This window comes from Felis catus, chromosome C2 (assembly GCF_018350175.1).
Source record: "Felis catus isolate Fca126 chromosome C2, F.catus_Fca126_mat1.0, whole genome shotgun sequence".
NCBI classification, from domain to species: Eukaryota; Metazoa; Chordata; class Mammalia; order Carnivora; family Felidae; genus Felis; species Felis catus.
The window spans coordinates 18,435,047-18,455,724 of NC_058376.1; the positions used below are offsets into that span (position 1 = coordinate 18,435,047).

Here is a 20,678-nt window from a genome sequence, read left to right on the forward strand (position 1 = left end):
ATAAAATTCTTTTTCAGCCACCCGGTCTGTGGTATTTTGTTATGACAACCCTAGCAGACTAATATTCCATATTTGGATCCCTTCTCTTTTCTATCCACACATATTCCCTTGGAAATCTCATCCAAGAAGTTTCAAAATGTCATCTATATACTAGTAACTCCCTAATTTATACCTCCAGCTCTGGCCTTTCTTAAATCCAAACTCATATCTGCAACCACCTACTTCCCTTGAATTCCCCAAGGGGTGTAATAAATAGGTTTATTTAATATGCAGTTTATTTAATATTGATATTTAGTATGTAGAAAGTTGGGCTCTGAATAGGCCTCCTCAAACCTTCCCTTCTCTCACCCACTTCCCCAAACCACAATTCTTCCAGTTTCTCAGCTCAAACACCTTGGGACTGTCCATGATGCCTAACCTCTCTCACATCCCATGTCCTATCCATCCATCAGCAAATTCTGTAAAGTTCAGCTTTGGAATATATTCAGAATCAAACACATCTCACCACCTCGACTGCTAAGACTCAAGTCCAAGCCACAGTCATCTTTCTCCTGGATTCCTGCAATAACTTCCTACCTGGTCTCTGCTTCCACCTTTGTCATCCTAAGAACTATTCTTAGTACAGTGGCCAGAATAATTTTTTTTATCCATGAGATTCTTCTGCTCGAAACTCTCCAGTAGTTTCCCATCAAACGCAAAGCAAACAGCAAAGACCTTCAAGTTCCTATGTGCTCTAACATCTTGTTAGCTCCCTAACCATTCTCCTCTTCTGTCACCTTGCAGCACCACACTGGTCTTCCCCATACTTCTGCATGCTCCAGACAGGCTCCCACCATGGGGCCCGTGTATTTGCTGTCTTCTCAGATGGAATATTTTTCTTACAAATAGTGACATGGTTCACTCCCTCACCTTCTTCAGATCTTTATTCAAATGAGAACTTCTCAATAAGGTCACCCCTGTCCATACTGTCTGAAATTACAACCGCAGACATCTCGTATCTCCCTTACTTTTTTCTCTTTGGTACTTATGAACTTCAGTATCTTATTTATTGTGTTCATTTTCTGCCTGTTGCACTAGAATGTAGCTCCCTGATGGCCAGAATTTGAGTCTGTGTCCCCATCCCTCACAACAAGGTACCTGGCACCTGGTCAGCACTCAATACATAATGGCCGCGTTAGTTAAGTGAATGTTCTACAGTGGGAGGGGAAGAGCTCAGCACTGCTGGAGAAGAAGGGAAAGGATAGTGTCTTCATTTAGGGTTCGCCCAGAGGAGAGCCCAGACTAAGGACTTGGTTACAGCTGGTTTATTAGGAAGCTAATTTTAAGAAACAGGAGTGAGGGAGTAAAGAGAGTCCAAACACTGAAGAAGGAAGGCCATTAATATGTTGCATTATTAGAATCTCTGCTATTGGCAGAAAGAGTGGGATTCTGCCAGAAATCCTGAGAAGCACAAATGGAATGCCTCCCAGAATTGATCACCCAAAGGATGGGCGACTGGAACATTTTTTCACTGATTCCCATCTCCTTTCAGTTCAGGGCTCCCCCTGATGCGAATCCCCTGCCCCATTCATGTACCTTTGGGCTATCCAACGCCAGCAAGGCTCATGTGTTGGAGAAGGCCCTGGGGCAGACTGCAGACAGCAGCAAGCACTTGTAGCAAGGTTCTGGCAGGGAGAGAAGAGTCTGACCTTTCAAGATCTATCTACCACAGCTGGGGCTGAAGTCAGATGAGAACCGAGTAAATGCAACACAGACACCAAGGGCCTCTGTTTCAGAAGAGGACAAGCATAAGGAATGTTAATATTTGTGACTATCACTGAATGAAGATTTCTCATTTTGCCATAATGGCTTCACAACAATAATACTCGCAAATATTCTATTCATACAGCACTTTCACACATATTTGCGTCTCCCAGTTTCTCCATGAAACAACTATTATCGTTATTTTTCAAGACTAACAAAAGGAAGGGAAGAATGATATTTCCTATAAAGCTACTAATGTAGCAATCAGAGATTAAAAGATAAAGATTTAAATTAAAACAATGAGAGTTTTGCCAAGCAAATTGGCAGAGTTGTTCTTAGCATCATATTCCCCAGCGTCAATGAGAATACAATGAAATGGCACCCTTCTATGTGAAGAAGGGAAAACTCACACATCTCTTCCAGAGAAGTTGAAAATATGAACCAAACATCATTTAAAAACAGTCATTCATTGCAAATTGGTGAAGCCACTCTGGAGGACAGTATGAAGGTTCCTCAAAAAACGAAATATAGAACTACCCTACAATCCCACAATTGCATTACTAGGTATTTACTCAAAGGATACAAAATTACAGATTCAAAGGGGGACATGCACACCAATGTCTATAGCAGCATTATCAACAATAGCCAAACTGTGGAGAGAACCCAAATGTCCATCGATTGATGAATGGATAGAGAAGATGTAGTAGATAGAGACAGAGACAGAGACAGAGATAGAGATAGAGATAGAGATAGAGATAGAGAAATAGAGAGATGTATAGATAATATAGTGGAATTTACTCAGCCATCAAAAAGAATTAAATCTTGCCATTTGCAATGATGTGGATGGAACTAGTGTATTATGCCAAGTGAAATACATCAGTCAGAGAAAGACAAATACCATGTGATTTCACTCATATGTGGAATTTAAAAACAAAACAGATGAATATTTGGGAAGGGGATGGGAGAAGAGGAGACAGGGAAACAAACCATAAGAGACTCTTAACAACAGAGAACAAACTGAGGGTTAATAGAGGGAGGTGGGTGGTGGATGGGCTAGAAGGGTGATGGGTACTAAGGAGGGCACTTGTGATGAGAACTGGGTGTTGTATGTAAGTGAGAAATCACTGAATTCTATTCCTGAAACCAATATTGCACTGCAATAAACAAAATATAAAAATAAACAAAAAATAAGATTCACCATCTGTTTTCTAATATATATACACACATATATATATATATGTGTATATATATATGTGTATATATATATTAGAAAACAGATGGTGAATCTTATTTTTTGTTTATTTTCTTACATTTGGTCACAATACTTTATTTTATATGTATTTTATATGTATATATGTATACTTTATTTTACTATATATAAATATATATATTTTACTATATATACTTTATTTTATATTTTTTATATGTATATATTTATATATGTGTGTATATATATATATATATATATACACACATATATATACATAATCATTCATGACCCTTGACCCAGTGATTCCCTCAAAAGTAAGTAGAAAATGTATATATAAAAATATTAGTGTAGTCTAATTTTTAATAATAAATAGTTAGAAACTACTGAAATGCCCAAAAACAGGATAGTAAAAAAAATATATGGTGTATTCATATGTTCTTATCCTTTGGATACTTTAAAATTCATATTTTTTTTTCTTTTTTTTTTTTTTTTAATTTTTTTTTCAACGTTTATTTATTTTGGGGACAGAGAGAGACAGACCATGAACGGAGGAGGGGCAGAGAGAGAGGGAGACACAGAATCGGAAACAGGCTCCAGGCTCTGAGCCATCAGCCCAAGAGCCTGACGCGGGGCTCAAACTCACGGACCACGAGATCGTGACCTGGCTGAAGTCGGACGCTTAACCAACTGCGCCACCCAGGCGCCCCATAAAATTCATATTTTTTGAAGAATACTCTAATTTAGGTGCCAAAGCATCTTTTAAAACTATTATGCGCCATACTATAAATTTGGTTTAAGTATAACCATATACACATATACACATATGCTATGGTAATCTGTATATTTATATATGTGCTAATATAGCTAATAGAAAAAAGCATGAGAAGAAAGTAAAAAAAAAATATTAGTAGTGGGTAATTCTGAGTAGTTAGTTATCTGAGTAGTCAATAATTCAAAGTACCTTTTATTTTGTTTGTGTACTGTTCAATTTTTAAATTTTCAGACATAAATCGAGAAGTAATTGTTTCAATGTGTAAGAAAATCAGTAACAGCTTTCTTTATTTAAGGAAAGAGGATTGCTAAGTATTCCAAAGATAAATAAAATATCAAATAATCCATATTCCTTTCATTTGTACCCCTTACATTTTTAATAAGCTGTTTGTGCTGTATTTGGAAAGATGAATGACTAGCCTTCCTTTGTGCAAACTAGAATTTTAAATAAATCAATATTAAGGAGGTAAAGAGATCTACTGAGTTCTTCTGGGGGAAGAAAAAACTGTAGATTATATCGATTGTGAAAATTCTTCAGAGGAAATGAAAAACAAGGCAGCAAACTTTGTATTTCCTACAGATTCTTGCCTCCAGCTATGATATAGTTATCCGAGCTTCGTAGCTTGGGCAAGATCACAAAGGAGTCTGTCTGCAAAACGCCTCTACCGGTCAGGCAGGGTCACGGAATTACAGGATAGGAGCCAGCCTGTAGCAAAATTTGGAAACCAACAAATTTTGTCTTCTGCACTGTATGTGCCACACGCACGTGCACAAACCTATCCTTGTTTGGAGCCCTTCCTTCCACTCTGTGGCTGTAAAGCCCCCCGTCCGGTATCTGGGCACACTGTCACACTCACCCAGTTGTCAGAATTGGCCCATCATAGTTCATGCTGCCTTCTCAGTAATAGCTCAACCCATGTGACTTCTGCCACTCTTCCCCTTGTCTGTCCCCAGTCTCCAACCAGTCTGGGGAATCACTTTGTCCTTTAAAACAAATTTAAAGAGTTGACTGAGTATGAAAATTGGTTATGGGGTTTCCTTCTTCAGGCAGCAGACTCAGATTAACAAGGGCCTTCCAGAGGTCATGAGTAGGTCAGAAGTATGGTGACAGCCATGAGGACAGGGCAACAGGTACTGGTGTTTGGCCAGTAGTGGAAATACTCTGGAGCAGGCAAGCCTTTTGAGTCACCCGTATCAACAGCCAGCCATTCTGACTTGTAGTGCAAAGCCCTGTTCAATGGAGTAAATGTTAGTTAACTATAAGAATAATTAAGCAGCATTTCGCTGGGGTTTTGGGGGGCAGTAAAAAGGGAAGGGGAGGCAAGAAATGGCACGGAAGCCTAGAATCTGAGGTGATGGGAATACCCAAAGCACTGCATGGAAACAGAAGGTCAACTCAACAGGCCATCTGCTGACTCTTTCCATTACACCATGTCGACAGTAAAGCTGGAGACTCACACAGTCTCATGTGCCCAATGGTCCTCACGGGGAGCAACTAAGTGAGGAAAAGGATCAGAATCCTCAAAATGACTAAACGAGCCATTTTCCGAACTTCTTCAGCAAAATAAGAGTCTCTGAGACAAAAAAAAAGAAAAGAGAAAAAGAAAAACTGACTGCTCCCTGGGAGCCCTACGTGCTACTCAGTCTCTTGATCTTCTACCCCCAGTGAGAATGGGCTCTAGTCGGCTTCACAGGATCCTCCAAGGCATAAGACAGGTGAGCTACAGATGCTAAGTTGAAATATGAAACATCAGTGTCATCCCATAATCTCACAACATGGCCAAGATAATGGGTTCCCATCAGATCAGGCATTTCCTACAAAAGCCTACTGAATACTGAATATCAGGTCATGGTTTTCTTTCCTCCTCACCATTTCACTTAGGTCTTTCAGGACCAGAAGGTCTACCAGGATGTACCCGAGCAAATGTCGCCCAGAAATAGCGAACCCAGGGCAGGCTGATTAATACTTTTTGTCAAGGATACTTTAGATCATTTGAAAGTAAGAGGGGTCATTATGCTGCATTTTCTTGTTCACAGTGAAGCTACAGGACACAATCGCTCAACCTGCCTACTTGCTGTCTGCTTCAAACAAACAGCATCACCGGGTAGCACATCAATATTTTTAACTCTTTCCTAGTCGGCTGCCTTTTCCTTCTCTCCCCTCTCCCATCAACTCAAAATTTATCATTTTCTTGAATCTCTCAACCCAAATACCACCCCCTTTAACTCCCCAGTGACTCACTGGCACATAAGTAACAAGTGTTTACGCATGTGTGTCTCTACGTCTCCAAAATGCCTTCCTTGTTATATCAGAGACATGACCTTTGAGCTTGGCATTTAGGGAACATTTAGTATTACTTGTTGAATAAAGGAAAGGTCCCCTCCCCCTGTCAGGGGCTTTGCACTGCCCCTGGAATTCTTTTCCCACAGCTTTCTAGATGCCTAGCACTGTCTCATCCCGAGGTCTTTGACTCAACTGTAACTTTTTATTGATATTTCTTTTCTCTAAAGAAGCCCTCGGCCCCAGTCACTCTCTTAGGCATCGTATTATTGATTTTCTTCATAGCAAAGGTCACAATCTGTATTTATCTTCTTTCTTTTTTTTTTAATTTTTTTTAACGTTTATTTATTTTTGAGACAGAGAGAGACAGAGCATGAGCAGGGGAGGGTCAGAGAGAGAGGGAGACACAGAGTCCGAAGCAGGCTCCAGGCTCTGAGCGGTCAGCACAGAGCCCGACGCGGGGCTCGAACTCACGGACCGTGAGATCATGACCTGAGCCGAAGTCGGACGCTTAACCGACTGAGCCACCCAGGTGCCCCGTGTATTTATCTTATTTCTTTCTGTTCTTTTTCAGTAATGTCTGTCTTATGAATTATCTGAGAGCAGGAACCTTGCAAGTGCTATTTACAGCTTCCTCCTTACCACCTAGAACATAGAAGGCATCAGATTTTTGTTGAAAGGATGATTACCAGGTCTGGGTTGACAGCAGTTTTGTATTAGGACTTTCTGCCCAAGACATAAACTGAGAAATACCAGACATCCAGCCAGTAGTTTCTCCGTGTGAATGTTTTTGCCTACATGCTAGGTCTGCACTTACTTGTTAGGCCTGTGAGCTGTGACACTTGATACAACAACATAAATCTTACTAGCCTATCTGTGCAAATGGCTCTACACAGGGAACCATGGCAAACCCATCAGCCGAGGTCCAAATTCATGTTGGACGTGTTTGCCAGCCAAGTGGTACACAGCTGAAAAGAATGCTGAAGATTTTCCTTTTAGACACATATAATTCCAAGGAGGCTTTGGTTTATTTTGTTCTCATATATCCATCCTTTTTTTTTTTTTTTTTTTTTGGCAGGGGTTAGGTGGAGCAGAGAGGATTTGGTTCTTCCATCAAAAATGTCTGTAAGTCTTAAATTTAAATGTATTTAATCTTGTTCTAAACTTCCACAAGAGCAGTAATGTTTTTAGGAATGAAAGTTATATCTATCTACATGTCAGGATTACTTACCACACTAAGTATTTGAATAAATTTGCCTGTAAATCTCTGCATGTACACAGAGGAGCCTTAAGAAATCTAGAACAGTGCACCAATATTTTTCTTTTTGGAAACTTTATCTTGTTCTGAGTGCTTTGATGCTTTCTAATAATGGCAAATCTTATTTTAATGACACAACCCTCCAGATAACATCATCATGAAAACTGACATTTTTAAAATTCTCTTTAGGACAAAGTTATGGCTTTGGAACATATGTTCATTTCCCTTAAGAATATAACATATCTTGGGGCGCCTGGGTGGCGCAGTCGGTTAAGCGTCCGACTTCAGCCAGGTCACGATCTCGCAGTCCGTGAGTTCGAGCCCCGCGTCGGGCTCTGGGCTGATGGCTCAGAGCCTGGAGCCTGTTTCCGATTCTGTGTCTCCCTCTCTCTCTGCCCCTCCCCCGTTCATGCTCTGTCTCTCTCTGTCCCAAAAATAAAAAAAATAAAACGTTGAAAAAAAAAAAGAATATAACATATCTTGGGGCACCTGGGTGGCTCAATTGGTTAAGTGTCTGACTTCGGCTCAGGTCATTATCTCACGGTTTGTGAGTTGGAGCCCCACATCAGGCTCACTGCTGACAGTGCGGAGCCTGCTTGGAATTCTTGCCTGCTTGTGAGTCTCTCTCTCTCTCTCTCTCTCTCTCTCTCTCTCTCTCTCCTTCTATCTCTCTCTGTCTCTGTCTCTCTGTCTCTCTCTCTCAGCCCCTCCCCTGCTCGAGCACTCTCTCTCTCTCTCAAAAATAAACATAAAAAAAAAAAAAAGAATAGAACACTTCTTGATAAAGAGAACATTTTTTTCCCATGAAAGTATCTTCCTACTTCTATTTTGTATATACTTATTGAACAGCCCATTTTAATTTTCTGTCAAAAGCTAATGTGGAAAACATATTTTGTTGTGGCCAAACAATTTTATTTCATTTGTCTTATTTTAATTTTTGTATGCAAATGTCACAAAGCCAGTCAGTCAGGAGAAGTAAATTTGTGAGTGTTTCTATATAAACCATTATCTGCTTAAAAGTAAAAAGCAAATTATTCGCGGGGAGATGAAAAGCCAAGAAATCTAATATAAAATACGACTTTATGTATAATTGGTCAATAAACATTCTAAACCAAGTAGGCATTTTTTAATCAATCTATTTTGTCAATTAAATTCACTATTCTTATCAAAACCAGTTTATACGTCTACTCACCAGTGAGAGACAGACCATCAGTGATAAAGTCTCTCAACCACCCTTATTGCTACATTTCAGCCCTCCCAATAAAGCAAAGGCTCCCTAGCCTGGCATCCAGGGTCCTCAAGATACAACACGTGGGTCCTTTTCCCCCTCACTCTTCCCCGCACTGTGTTTTCTAGGCACAATGGACTATTCTCCATCGTCAGATCACTGGCACGAACACTCTGACTTCTGTGCCTTTCTGCATTATGTTTCAGGCTTTATAATTCCCAACTATCCAGCCCAGACAAACAATTAATTCCTCTGTGTCCCCATACAACTTGATATATCTACTTATCAAATTCATTGTTCACAGGTCTGCCTCCCCATCTCCCACCTCCCCAACTCCTCTGGAATAGAAATCACGTCGTATTAGTTTTTGTATTCCTAGTAACAGATCATCATGCTAGCATATTCTGAACAGTGAAGCACTCAAAAGTTGTCTGAACTTTGTTAAATTAATTGTTTAAATCTGCATTACTGTTTCTGCTTTGGTCTGATTTTGCCAACTATTGCCAAAGAAAGTTAAAACTAATAAAAATACTAACTGTTAATTCTCGGAAGATGTAAATAATGGTCAGAGAAAACTATAGAATTTATATTGCTATGTATTTAAAAAAAAATCCTGGGTGCCTGGGTGGCTCAGTCAGTTAAGCGGCTGGCTTCGGCTCAGGCCATGATCTCACAGCTTGTGGGTTCAAGCCCCGCGTCAGGCTCTGTGCTGACAGCTTGGAGCCTGGAACCTGCTTCAGATTCTGTGTCTCCCTCTCTCTGCACCTCTCCCACTCACACTCTATCTCTCTCTCTCAAAAAATAAACAAACACTAAAAAAAATTTTTTTAAAGCCTTCCTTATTGACTGACTGTTATGTCATTTTATCCGGGTGAATTGATCAATTGAATATCTTCCACGTTCTCTTTAAAACAGAGGAGACATTATGTGCATTATTCTAAGAACTAGGGGGAAATATCAAAATCCCTTACTCCTTACTAATTCTTACTAATTTAAATAATTCATATTATGTGATTAATTCTCTGAACCAGGAGTACACTAGGAAATCAAGTGAAGATGAGTGTGTTTGCTGAAAGACCTGATGAAAACATTAAAAAGGATAAATTTACACCAAGAAATTATGCATCTATTATTAGCAATCTATGATTCATATCAGAGCAAAATCATAGATCACATTAGCTGTCTCTGTCAATCTTCTAACATAAATTACATTTCTACCTCTGTTCAAAATGAAAATTTTGTCTCCCCAGTACAAACAGAAAATTGCGTAAAATCTAGCTCTTTTTGCTATAGTCAGATCTATTTATATGGAGAGGAGTGATTTTTGTTTATGGCCATACCTTCATGTTCAATTTCACTGGAATATAAAGACACTGGTGGAAACACTGGGGCTCAGGGCTTTGCAGTGGCACAGAAAGTGAGGCTCTCTTAGGCCAGGCGACTGTCTTTGTCGCCAGTGTAGTTATAATGACAGATCACTCTCTCTAGGACTACCATTGCTATGTGTCTTCCAGGATTAATACATTTACTGGACAGCCAAAATGTTAAATCTTCTATTTTTTGTACGTATGGCTGTATACTAAGATTTATTTTTCTAAACGTCTATTAAAAGAGTAAGTCGAATGACTCTACCAACCTCTAAAAACTCTCCGACTGTGACACTGTGTACATCCCTAAATTAAAGACAATCTTTAAAATCCCAACAATATAGGAATGAAATAATTTAAGGTATAGTTAGCAGAAGAATGGGTAGGAAGTTAAAACTAAAGTTTGGATGATGGAAAAAATTCTGTATCAGAAATCTTACTAAATCATTACTATTTAAGACGAAAACAAAACTTCAAATCATTCTACATGCTGCAGAGGAATTAGCTATATATTTTTTGTCAATATCAAGAAAGGGACAGAGATTCTGTGAAGGATGGAAGAAAGAAAACTCACATCTGTGGGAATGTTTTCTCCAAAAGATTTACCTATTCAACATTTTGATTCCTCATTAATACATCCCACATCTTGTATTGAAAGAATAAGATTTTCAAATTATTTGAAGAATGAAGCAGCTAATAGATTTCCATTTTTCCACTGCAGAATAAGAAAAGTAAATTTTCTCTAACGGGATACCAGCAGGACTGGTTTTGATTTTCAGAACATTGCTCAGCCATAAAAAAGAATGAAATCTTGCCATTTGCAATGATGTGGATGGCGCTGGAGAGTATTATGCTAAGCAAAATAAGTCAGTCAGAGAAAGACAAATACCATATGATTTCACTCATATGTGGAATTTAAGAAACAAAACAAAGGAGCAAAGAGAAAAAGGAGAGAGAAAGACACAAGCCAAGAAACAGGCTCTTAACTACAGAGAACAAACTGATGGTTACCAGAAGGGAGGTGAGTAGGGGGATGGATAAAATAGGTGATGGGGATTAAGGAGGGCGCTTGTTGTGATGAGCACTGGGTGTTATATGAAAGTGTTGAATTACTAGATTTTATACCTGAAACCTATTACACTGTGTGTTAACTAACTAGAATTTAAATTTAAAAATTTTTTTAGTAAAAATTTTAAAAATAAATAAATAAAAATTTTAAAAACTAAAACAAAAATTGCAATAGTCAATCATTTGATTAGCTTAACCTTCTTTTGGACCAGTTTTTATAGGAAACAACATTCGAGAAGAGTGGTAAAGAAATAAGGCATGAAAGAATAAAGTAACAATTTTTATTGTTAGCGTATAGTAGTTCTTAAACTCTCAAAAACACGGAAAATAGCATAAGAAAAATCTACTTTCGACAGAGGTCATAATGATATGCAGAATGTTAGCAAATTGGATCCTGCTCATTTAAGACTATAACCTTGTGGCCTTTCTCAGAAGCAGAATTCAGCACCTGATGGTTGTTTCATATTATCTGTACACACATCAATGTGTAAAGACATCAAAGTGAAATCTGAAAATAAATAGCAAAGCATCATACATCAATGTCTGACAGGATCTTTTTCCCATTATAGAAACTATACAATATCTGTAACCTATTTAGCCAGTTACTTTGGGCAAAAATTACAGAGATGTGCATATACATACACATACTGACACACACACACACACACACACACACACCACCCTTCTTTTTAAATTTTTTTTTAACATTTATTTATTTTTGAGACAGAGAGAGACAGAGCATGAACAGGGGAGGGTCAGAGAGAGGGAGACACAGAATCTGAAACAGGCTCCAGGCTCCGAGCTATCAGCACAGAGCCCGACGCGGGGCTCGAACTCACAGCCCTCACGGACCGCGAGATCATGACCTGAGCCGAAGTCGGCCGCTTAACTGACTGAGCCACCCAGGCGCCCCACCACCCTTCTTTTTAATAATTGTTTTATATTCTAGGGGCGGCTGGATGGCTCAGTTGGTAAGAGCATGCAACTCTTGATCTCAGGGGGTCGTGAGTTCGAGCCCATATTGTGTGTAGAGATTACTTAAAAATAAAATCTCTTTAAAAATTTAAAACTTAAAAAAATAAATTTGTTTTCTGTTCTAAAGTTTCTCAAGATCATAATACTCTACAATGCTACTGCCCTCTCCTCTGGAGACTAGATAATAAGTCAGTTCATAGTGTGGATTTGGAAGTCAAAATACTCAAGTTTAAATCCCAACTCTTCCATTCAATATGTATGAACTTGGGAAATTTACTTAATGTCTCTATTTCTCAGTTTTCTCATATGTAAAATGAGGATTTTATCTATTCCTTATGGTTGTAAAGAAGTAGATTTTGAAATATGAAAACAATAGCCTATAAATATGAATATTGTAATAAAAGTAACCCCTTTAGTTCCTACTCTGAAACACTGTTAGAAATTTAAAAGTAAACAACATTTTCATTAATGATGTGAAAAAGCCGCAATTGGTTTATTTTCTTTTTCCAGATACGACTTATAATTATTATCACAAATGATGAGTTTTCTGTAAGGAAGCTTTGATTTGTTACTTATTTTCAATGTTCAATGTTAGCTAATTCATTCATTTAATTACTTATTTAGAGGGGAAAAATCCCAGCAAATAAAATTTGAATATGTTCAATATTAATAAATCTCTACTATCCACACACCAATCAAATTATTTTAAAACATAATTTGTTTCTAAAATAGCTACACTGTAATTACTGAACTTCGGGCTAAAATATGTTATCATTCCTTCATAATTTATCAGTCATTCATATGTTGGATAATGTCTTCCTAAGGCATAAGAAGAATTATAGGATCGATCTGGATTACATAGTTAACCAATACTCCAGTTTTGTTTTGTTTGTGAAGTCAATCATTTTAAGATATGGTGATAAGTTGTCTAAATTCCATTTGAAGTAGAAAATAATTGGTTCTAAGTAGACTTTGAAAAGTCAAATATATACATTGCAATCCCTAGACAACCACTATGTAAACTATATAAATATAATTGAAACTGGAAATCAACAACAGGTAGAAAGCTGGAAATTTTATAAGCATGTGCAAACTAAGCCAACACACTCTTAAAAGACCAATGACAGTGTGCCCAGATACCGGACAGGGCAGCTTTACAGGCACAGAGTGGATAACACATGTCATCAGGATTTGTGGAACACATCTAAGGCTGTGTTAGAAGGTAATTTATAGAAATAAATGCTTATGTAGATAACCCTAGCTTTAAAAAGTCCCAATATACAAAAATTTCCTTTACCATAGTTTAAATAAATAATCTCAGCCCCCAATAACACTGTTCAAATTTTAATTACTACAATATATTTACTATGAGTAATTGCATGACGTGAAAACTCCATAAATCACTACATAAATAACGGACGCACATCATGATAGGTGACCAATCAACTACTTCTTCCAAAGTTTGTCAATGATTGGTCACTGTACATCAGTTATTCAGTTCATGCACTTACAGCAGAAAGTATAATTGTGTTGTCTCCTTGTCTCCCAGTGATAAACCCATCTGGCATTTTTTAAAATGTACAATCAAAAGAGAAAACTGGCCAACAAAGATGAATGTGTAACAAAAAATAAAGTAAAATTTGAATCCAACATAAATGGGATTATAGAGGAAATAGCTGGCCATGGAAATGTTGACCATGCTGACATTCAAAAGGCTCTAAATATGCAGCCACATGAATTCAGTAAAGGTGAGTGTGTTAACAGAAATGAGGACAGTGGTAGTGAAAACAGGAGAAAGATGCCTCAGAAGAGATGACAATGACAAAACTTCACATTAAAGGAACAATTGGAAATACTTTACAATATTTGAGGTACAAAGGATAAACTGTTGGAAACCAATCAAAACTTAGAAAGCAATAAGACAAACTGCCAAAGCACAGATAAGATGCTTGTTCTCACTGTAAATTATATAATGAGAAGCTCACAGTACTTCTATTGCATTTTTATAAACAAAAGACTTGAATTCTCAAAATTCATAATGTCTTAAATTGTGGCCTATTAAATAAGTATTAATTTCACTTTTTGTTTTATTTGCCAACCATTTATAATCCACAGTAAGACATATTCTAATGTATTTACAAAAAAATGTTAACAGTCATGGAAAAATCAAAAATGTTCCTATTGATTATTAAGATTACTTTGAACAGTTTGACCTTACACGGTCATTTTTATAGTGCAGCACTACCAGGCAAAGAAAGGACCACTTGTATTAGAAAAAAAGGCAAGTCATAACCCAATAATATAAGCTCCCACCTTAAATTACAAAAAGGAAAGCAAACAAAACCAAAGCAAGTATAGGAAAGAAATAATAAAAATGAAGGCAGAAACTAATGAAACAGGAAATAAGGAAAAAATGATAAAGTCAAAAGCTCATTTCTTAGATCAATAAAATTGATAAACCTCTAGTAAGTCTCACAAAGAAAAAAAGAAAGACAGAAATTACCAATATAAGGAATGAAGGAGAATATGTCATTACAGACCTTACTGACATTAAAGGAATCCTAAGATTATACTGCAAACAACTTAGTGCACATAAATGAGACAACTTAGGTGAAATAAAACAATTCCTCAAAAATGTATGCAAAATGAAAAAGACCCTTGAATAGTCCTATACCTCTTCAATTTAATTTCTGGTCAAAACCCTTCTGAGAATGAAATATACAAGTATAGATGACTTCACTAGTGAATTCTATCAAACGTTTCAAGAAGAAATAATATCAGTTTAACACAGTCTCTTCCAGAAAAGAGGAAAGAAGAGGATATACCTCCTGACACATTTTATTAGGGCAGTATTACCCCAGTATCAAAACCAAAGTGGGTAGGAAAAGAAAATGACACACCAATATCTCTCATGAAGTAGACACAAAAAGATCCCCACCAAAATAACAGCAAAACAAATCCAGGAATATATAAAACTAATACACCCTGACCAATTGGAGTTTGCCCCAGGAAAGCAAGGCTGGTTCAACATTTAAAAATCAATCAATGCAATCTATCATGTTAACTGTTAACACAGCCTAAAGGAAAAACAAAACAAAACAAAAACAAAAAACAAAACAAAACAAAAAAAACCACGATCATATTAGCTGATGCAAAAGAATATTTGACAAAATTCAATATTAACTCATGATAAAAAAAAACCCTCAGGAAACTAGGAATAGAATGAAATATCCACAAGATGATAAAGGGCATTGATGGATAACCTACACCCATATAATACTTAATGGTGAAAGACTGAATGCTTTTATCCCAAGAACAGGAACAAAACTAGGCTGTCCACTCTCGTCACTCCTATTTAATATTATACTGGAAGTCCTAATCAGAACAATAAGGGGTGTGGGGAGTGGGCAGTCAAATAGATCATAAGGAAAAAAATAAAATTGTCTCTACTCACAGAAAACATGATTTTCCATGCAGATAATCTCAAGGAATCTATGAAAAAAAAAAGTCAATGTACAAAATTCAATAATATATTCCCATCTACTAATAAAAAATGATAAGCAATAAAAAATGATTTCTTAATATACACATAATAACTGCAAAAAATATAAAATCTATGTTCATTGATACATGCAATACAGCAAAAATACTAACTCTGCCCCAGTGAATCTACAGATAAAACACAGTTGCAATCAAATCTCCAGCAGGATTTTTGTTTTGTAGATATGGACTAGCTGATTCCAAAACTCACATAGATGAGCAAAGCCGAAGTATTTTGAAAAAGCTAACAAGAATCACAATTGTTAGGCCAACAATAAAAATATACTACAGTGTCGGTGGAAAGATAAACATACACACAGTTCAATGAAACAGAATGGAGTTTAGAAATAGACCTCCACAGGGGCGCCTGGGTGGCTCAGTCAGTTGAGCGTCCAACTTCGGCTCAGGTCATGATCTCGCAGTTCATGAGTTTGAGCCCCACATCATGCTCTGCGCTGACAGCTCAGAGCCTGGAGCCTGCTTTGGATTCTGTGTCTCCCTCTCTCTCTCCCCATCCCCCACTCATGCTCTGTCTCTCTCTGTCTCTCAAAAATGAATAAACGTTAAAAAAAATTTAAAAAAAAGAAAGAAATAGACCTCCACATATATGGCCAATTGATTGTCTTTGATTATCTCCTTCCCCCCGCACCAAATCCTCTGTGTTCTACCTATCTATCCCTTCCTCCTCATAACCCCTGGCAACCACCGATATTTTTACTGTCTCCACAGTTTTGCGTTTTTGAAGAATGGCATATAATTGGACTCATACAGTAGGCAGCCTTTTCAGATTGGCTACTTTCATTTAGTAATATGCATTTAAGGTCCATCCATGCCTTTTTGGCTGGATAGGTCATTTCTTTTCAGCACTGAGTAACTGTCCATTTTTTAGATGTACCACAGTTTATGTTTCCATTCACCTACTGGACATACTGATTGCTCCCATGTTTCACCAATTATAAATAAAGCTGCTATAAACATCTGTATACATGTATTTATATGGACATATGTTTTCAAGTCCTGCGGGTAAATACCAAGGAATGTAGCTGTTAGATTGTATGGTAAGAGTATGTTTAGTTTTTATAAGAAACTGCCAAATTCCTTCCAAAGTGTCTGGACCGTTTCACATTCTCACCAGCCATGAATGAGAGTTCTTGTTGCTCGGTTTCTATACCAGTGCTGCTCTCAGTGTTTAGGATTTTGGTGTTTACTGATACCACATTGCGGTTTCAATTTGCAATTCACTAATATGTGCAATTGCACATGATATTAAGCATCTTTTCATATGCTTATTTGCCATCTGTACATCTTCTTGGGTAAGGTATCTGTTCAAGTCCTTTTTTGTTGTTGTTAAATTCAAGTTAGTTAACATACAGTGTAGTATCGGTTTCATGAGCAGAACCCAGTGAGTGATTGCTTACAATACAACACCCAGTGCTCATCCCAACAAGTGCCCTCCTTAATGCCCATCACCCATTTAGCCCATCCTCCCACCCACCTCCCCCCCAGCAACCTTCAGTTTGTTCTCTGTATTTAAGAGTCTCTTATGGTTTGCCTCCCTCTCTGTTTTTATCTTATTTTTCCTTCCCTTCCCCAATGATCATCTGTTGTGTTTCTTAAATTTCAAATATGAGTGAAATCATATGATACTTGTCTTTCTCTGACTTATTTCACCTAGCATAATACACTCTAGTTCCATCCATGTTGTTGCAAATGTCAAGATTTCATTTTTTTGATTGCCAAGTAATATTCCATGGTATATAAATACTACATCTGCTTTATCCATTTGTCAGCTGATGAACATTTAAGCTCTTCCCATAGTTTGGCTATTGTTGATAGTGCTGCTATAAACATTGGGGCATTGAGCCCCTTCAAATCAGCATTTTTGTATCCTTTGGATAAATACCTGGTATTGCAATTGCTGGGATGTGACATAGTTCTATTTTCAATTTTTTGACAAACCTCCATACTGTTCTCCAGAAGAGCTGCACCAGTTTGCATTCCCACCAACAGTGCAAAAGTGTTCCCCTTTCTCCACATCCTCTCCAACATCTGTTGTCTCCTGAATTGTTCATTTTAGCCACTCTGACTGGTGTGAGGTGGTACCTCGTTATGGTTTTGATTTGTATTTCCCTGATGATGAGTGATATTGAGCATCTTTTCATGTGGCTGTTAGCCATCTGGATGTCTTCTTTGGAAAAGTGTCTATTCATGTCTTCTGCCCATTTCTTCACTTCACGCAGTATTTATTTTTGGGGTGCTGAGTTTGATAAGTTCTTTATGGATTTGTGGTACTAACTCCTTATCCGATCTGTGATTTGCAAATATCTTCTCCCATTCCGTTAGTTGCCTTTTAGTTTTCTTGATTTTTCCTTGTTTAGGTCTTATAACGATTTTTTTAAGCTTATTTATTTTTGAGAGAGAGAGAGATAGAGCACGAGCAGGGAGGGGCAGAGAGAGAGAGGGAGACACTGAATCTGAAGCAGGCCCTAGGCTGTGAGCTCTTAGCACAGAGCCCGACATGGGGCTCGAACCCACAAACTGTGAGATCATGATCTGAGCCAAAGTCAGACGCCCAACCAACTGAGTCGCCCAGGTGCCCCTCTTTTAACTATTTTTTTTGAAATTAGACTATTCATTGTTTAAATGCTAGTTTTAAGAGTTCTTTGTATAGTTTGTATACCAGTCTTTTATCAGATATATATTTTGCAAACATTTTCTTCTAGGCTAGGGCTTGCTTTCTCATTCCCTTGAGCTAACAGGTTTTTACAAAAGGGCAAAGGTAATTAAATAGGGGAAATATAGTATTTTCCACAAATGGTTAGGACAACTGAACATACATAAGCAAAACAAAACAAAACACAACAAAAAACAAAATACAACCTCATTCAAATATTAACTCAAAATTTATCATGGATGGGCATATAAATATAAAACTAAACCTTTTCAAATAATAGGAGAAAATCTTCATTTCTTCAATAAGGAAAAAATTCTTAGATATTATACCAAAAGCATGATCCCTACAAAAGAAATTATAAATCAGACTTCACCAAAGTTAAAATGTTTCCCTTTTAAAAGACACTGTTAAGACGGGGTGCCTGGGTGGCTCAGTTGGTTGAGCGTCCAACTTTGGCTCAGGTCATGGTCTCACAGTTCGTGGGTTCAAGCCCCACGTTGGGCTCTGTGCTAACAAACAGCTCAGAGCCTGGAGACTGCTTCAGATTCTTTCTCTCTCTCTCTCTCTCTCTCTCTCTCTCTCTCTCCCCCTCCCCTACTCATGCTCTGCCTCTCTCTCTGTCTCTCAAAAATAGATAAATGTTAAAAAAAATTTTTTAAAGACACTGTTCAGAGAATGAAAACATAAGCTATAGACCAGAAGAAGTTATTTGCAAGTCACATATCTGGCAAGGATTTGAATTTAGAATATATAAAAAAACCCTCTAAACTCACCAGTAAGGAAACAATCCAATTAAAAAATAGACAAAATGTTAAAAAAAAATAGCCAAAACATTTCACCAAAGAGGATATACAGATGGCTAGTAAGCACATGAAAAGATGCTCAACAACGTTTATTAGCCACTAGGGAGATGCAAATTAAAACCACTAGAAGATATCACCCCATACCTATTAGAATGGCTAAAATAAACAATACTGACAATACTAAGTGTTAACAAGGACATAGAACATCTGTAATTCTTACATATTGTTGGTGATCATGCAAAATAGTAAAGCCGCTCTAAAAAATACCTTGGCAGTTTCTAATAAAGTTACATATACTTACCATATCATCATTATGATCCAGCAATCCCATTCTTGAGAATTTACCCCCAGAGAAATAAAAATGTACGTTCATACAAAAATCCTTGCATGAATATTTATAGCAGTTCTATTGGTAATCAAACAATCCAAATGCCCTTCAATAGGTAATGAAAAACAAACTGTGATACATTCATAAATGCAGTGCCACCCAGCAGTAAAAAGGATTGAGCTATTTATATATCAAACAACTTGGATGAATCTCAAAGGCACTACGCCTAGCGAAAGAAGTCAGTCTCAAGTTTACATACTGTACGAATCTATTTACATGACGTTCTTTAAGAAACAAAACTACAGTGACAGAAAACAGAACAGTATTTGCCAAGGATTGGGAGGAGGGGAGGGAGGGAAGGGTATGACTTTGCTCAAAGGGAAACCAAGAGGAAGTTTTTTTAGAGTGGTGAAATTGTCTCATCCTGATTATGGTGTGATCATACAAATTCATTCATGTGTTAACGTGTATAGAACTGTGCACCTAAAATAGTCAACTTTATGTTAATTTTAAATTTTAAATTTTTTAAAAGTTAATTCTTAGAAAAAGCAACGTTGGGTGAACTCATTTTAAGATGATTTTATCTTGAGATGCTTCTTTGAATAATTATGTTTATATCTTTTATATCCCTATACATTTCTTTTCCAATTTTATCATAAACTATCTCTTCTGCCTCTTTGTTTTTCCTGCTATTAGAACTTGCAGCATCATTCATTCTTGAGATACTTTAGAACTCTTTGTCCTTATATTTTAAAGAAAGCAGATATATGGCACCAGAACAGCATTCTTCAACTTTTATGACCATGGGAATCTGATAAGATGTGTGTCAAAAAAGATTTCTTATCTTCCCCCTCAGAAGTCATTTAGGTGATCTAGATTAGGTCCTTCAAAATCACCACATGATATGAATGCGGGTGTTCCAGTGACTGCTCTTGGAAAAGCACTTCACTAGAGGCATATAAAATTAAAAAAATAAGAACTCCTTTAGTCTGTTGAGAGTCTCTCCATAAAATGACTCACTGAGCCTGGAAATTGGTAGAAGACAACATCCGTCCGACGAACTTCAGTTCTTATTGTAATCTAGAAGGTACTCATAGATTTGCCTATGAGGGTATAGACTTCATGGCCAGTATTTGAGTAATGTACCGGCTACTTGCTGGAGATTGAATTTTTGAGTGCAATATATTAAGACTGTTACTCTGATAGAAACATCTCCTACAACTTTTACAAAAAATGGATCAAGTTTTTTCTCACCAGAAAAATATAATCACAAATTGTACTTTCTCCAAAGATTTAACCACAAGTTAACAGATGTGCATAGCAATATGTGAAAAAACAAAGCAACAACTGTTAGCAGTGTATTTGTTTACAAAATTAAATGATACCTTGAGCCTTATAAAATGAATATATTTGTGTGTGCATGTGTGTATCA

The 20,678-nt window shown here is 37.2% G+C and overlaps 1 protein-coding gene across 34 annotated transcripts in view; it reads right to left on the reverse strand.

The window, feature by feature from the left end:
• The window catches only part of LOC109503361 (translation initiation factor IF-2-like), a 330,936-nt gene that overhangs the window by 220,110 nt on the left and 90,148 nt on the right, over nt 1-20,678 (reverse strand). For 26 of the 34 annotated variants that reach the window (XM_045036705.1, XM_045036709.1, XM_045036703.1 and 23 more), the window contains one exon: nt 15,356-15,393. The exons of 6 other annotated variants lie outside the window; for them this stretch is intronic. In XM_045036705.1, coding sequence (XP_044892640.1) covers nt 15,356-15,393 — 38 coding nt within the window. Of the gene's footprint in view, nt 1-11,193; nt 11,435-15,355; nt 15,394-20,678 lie in introns of those variants that run through there. 2 more of the 34 variants (XM_045036704.1, XR_006584892.1) reach the window with 1 other exon arrangement.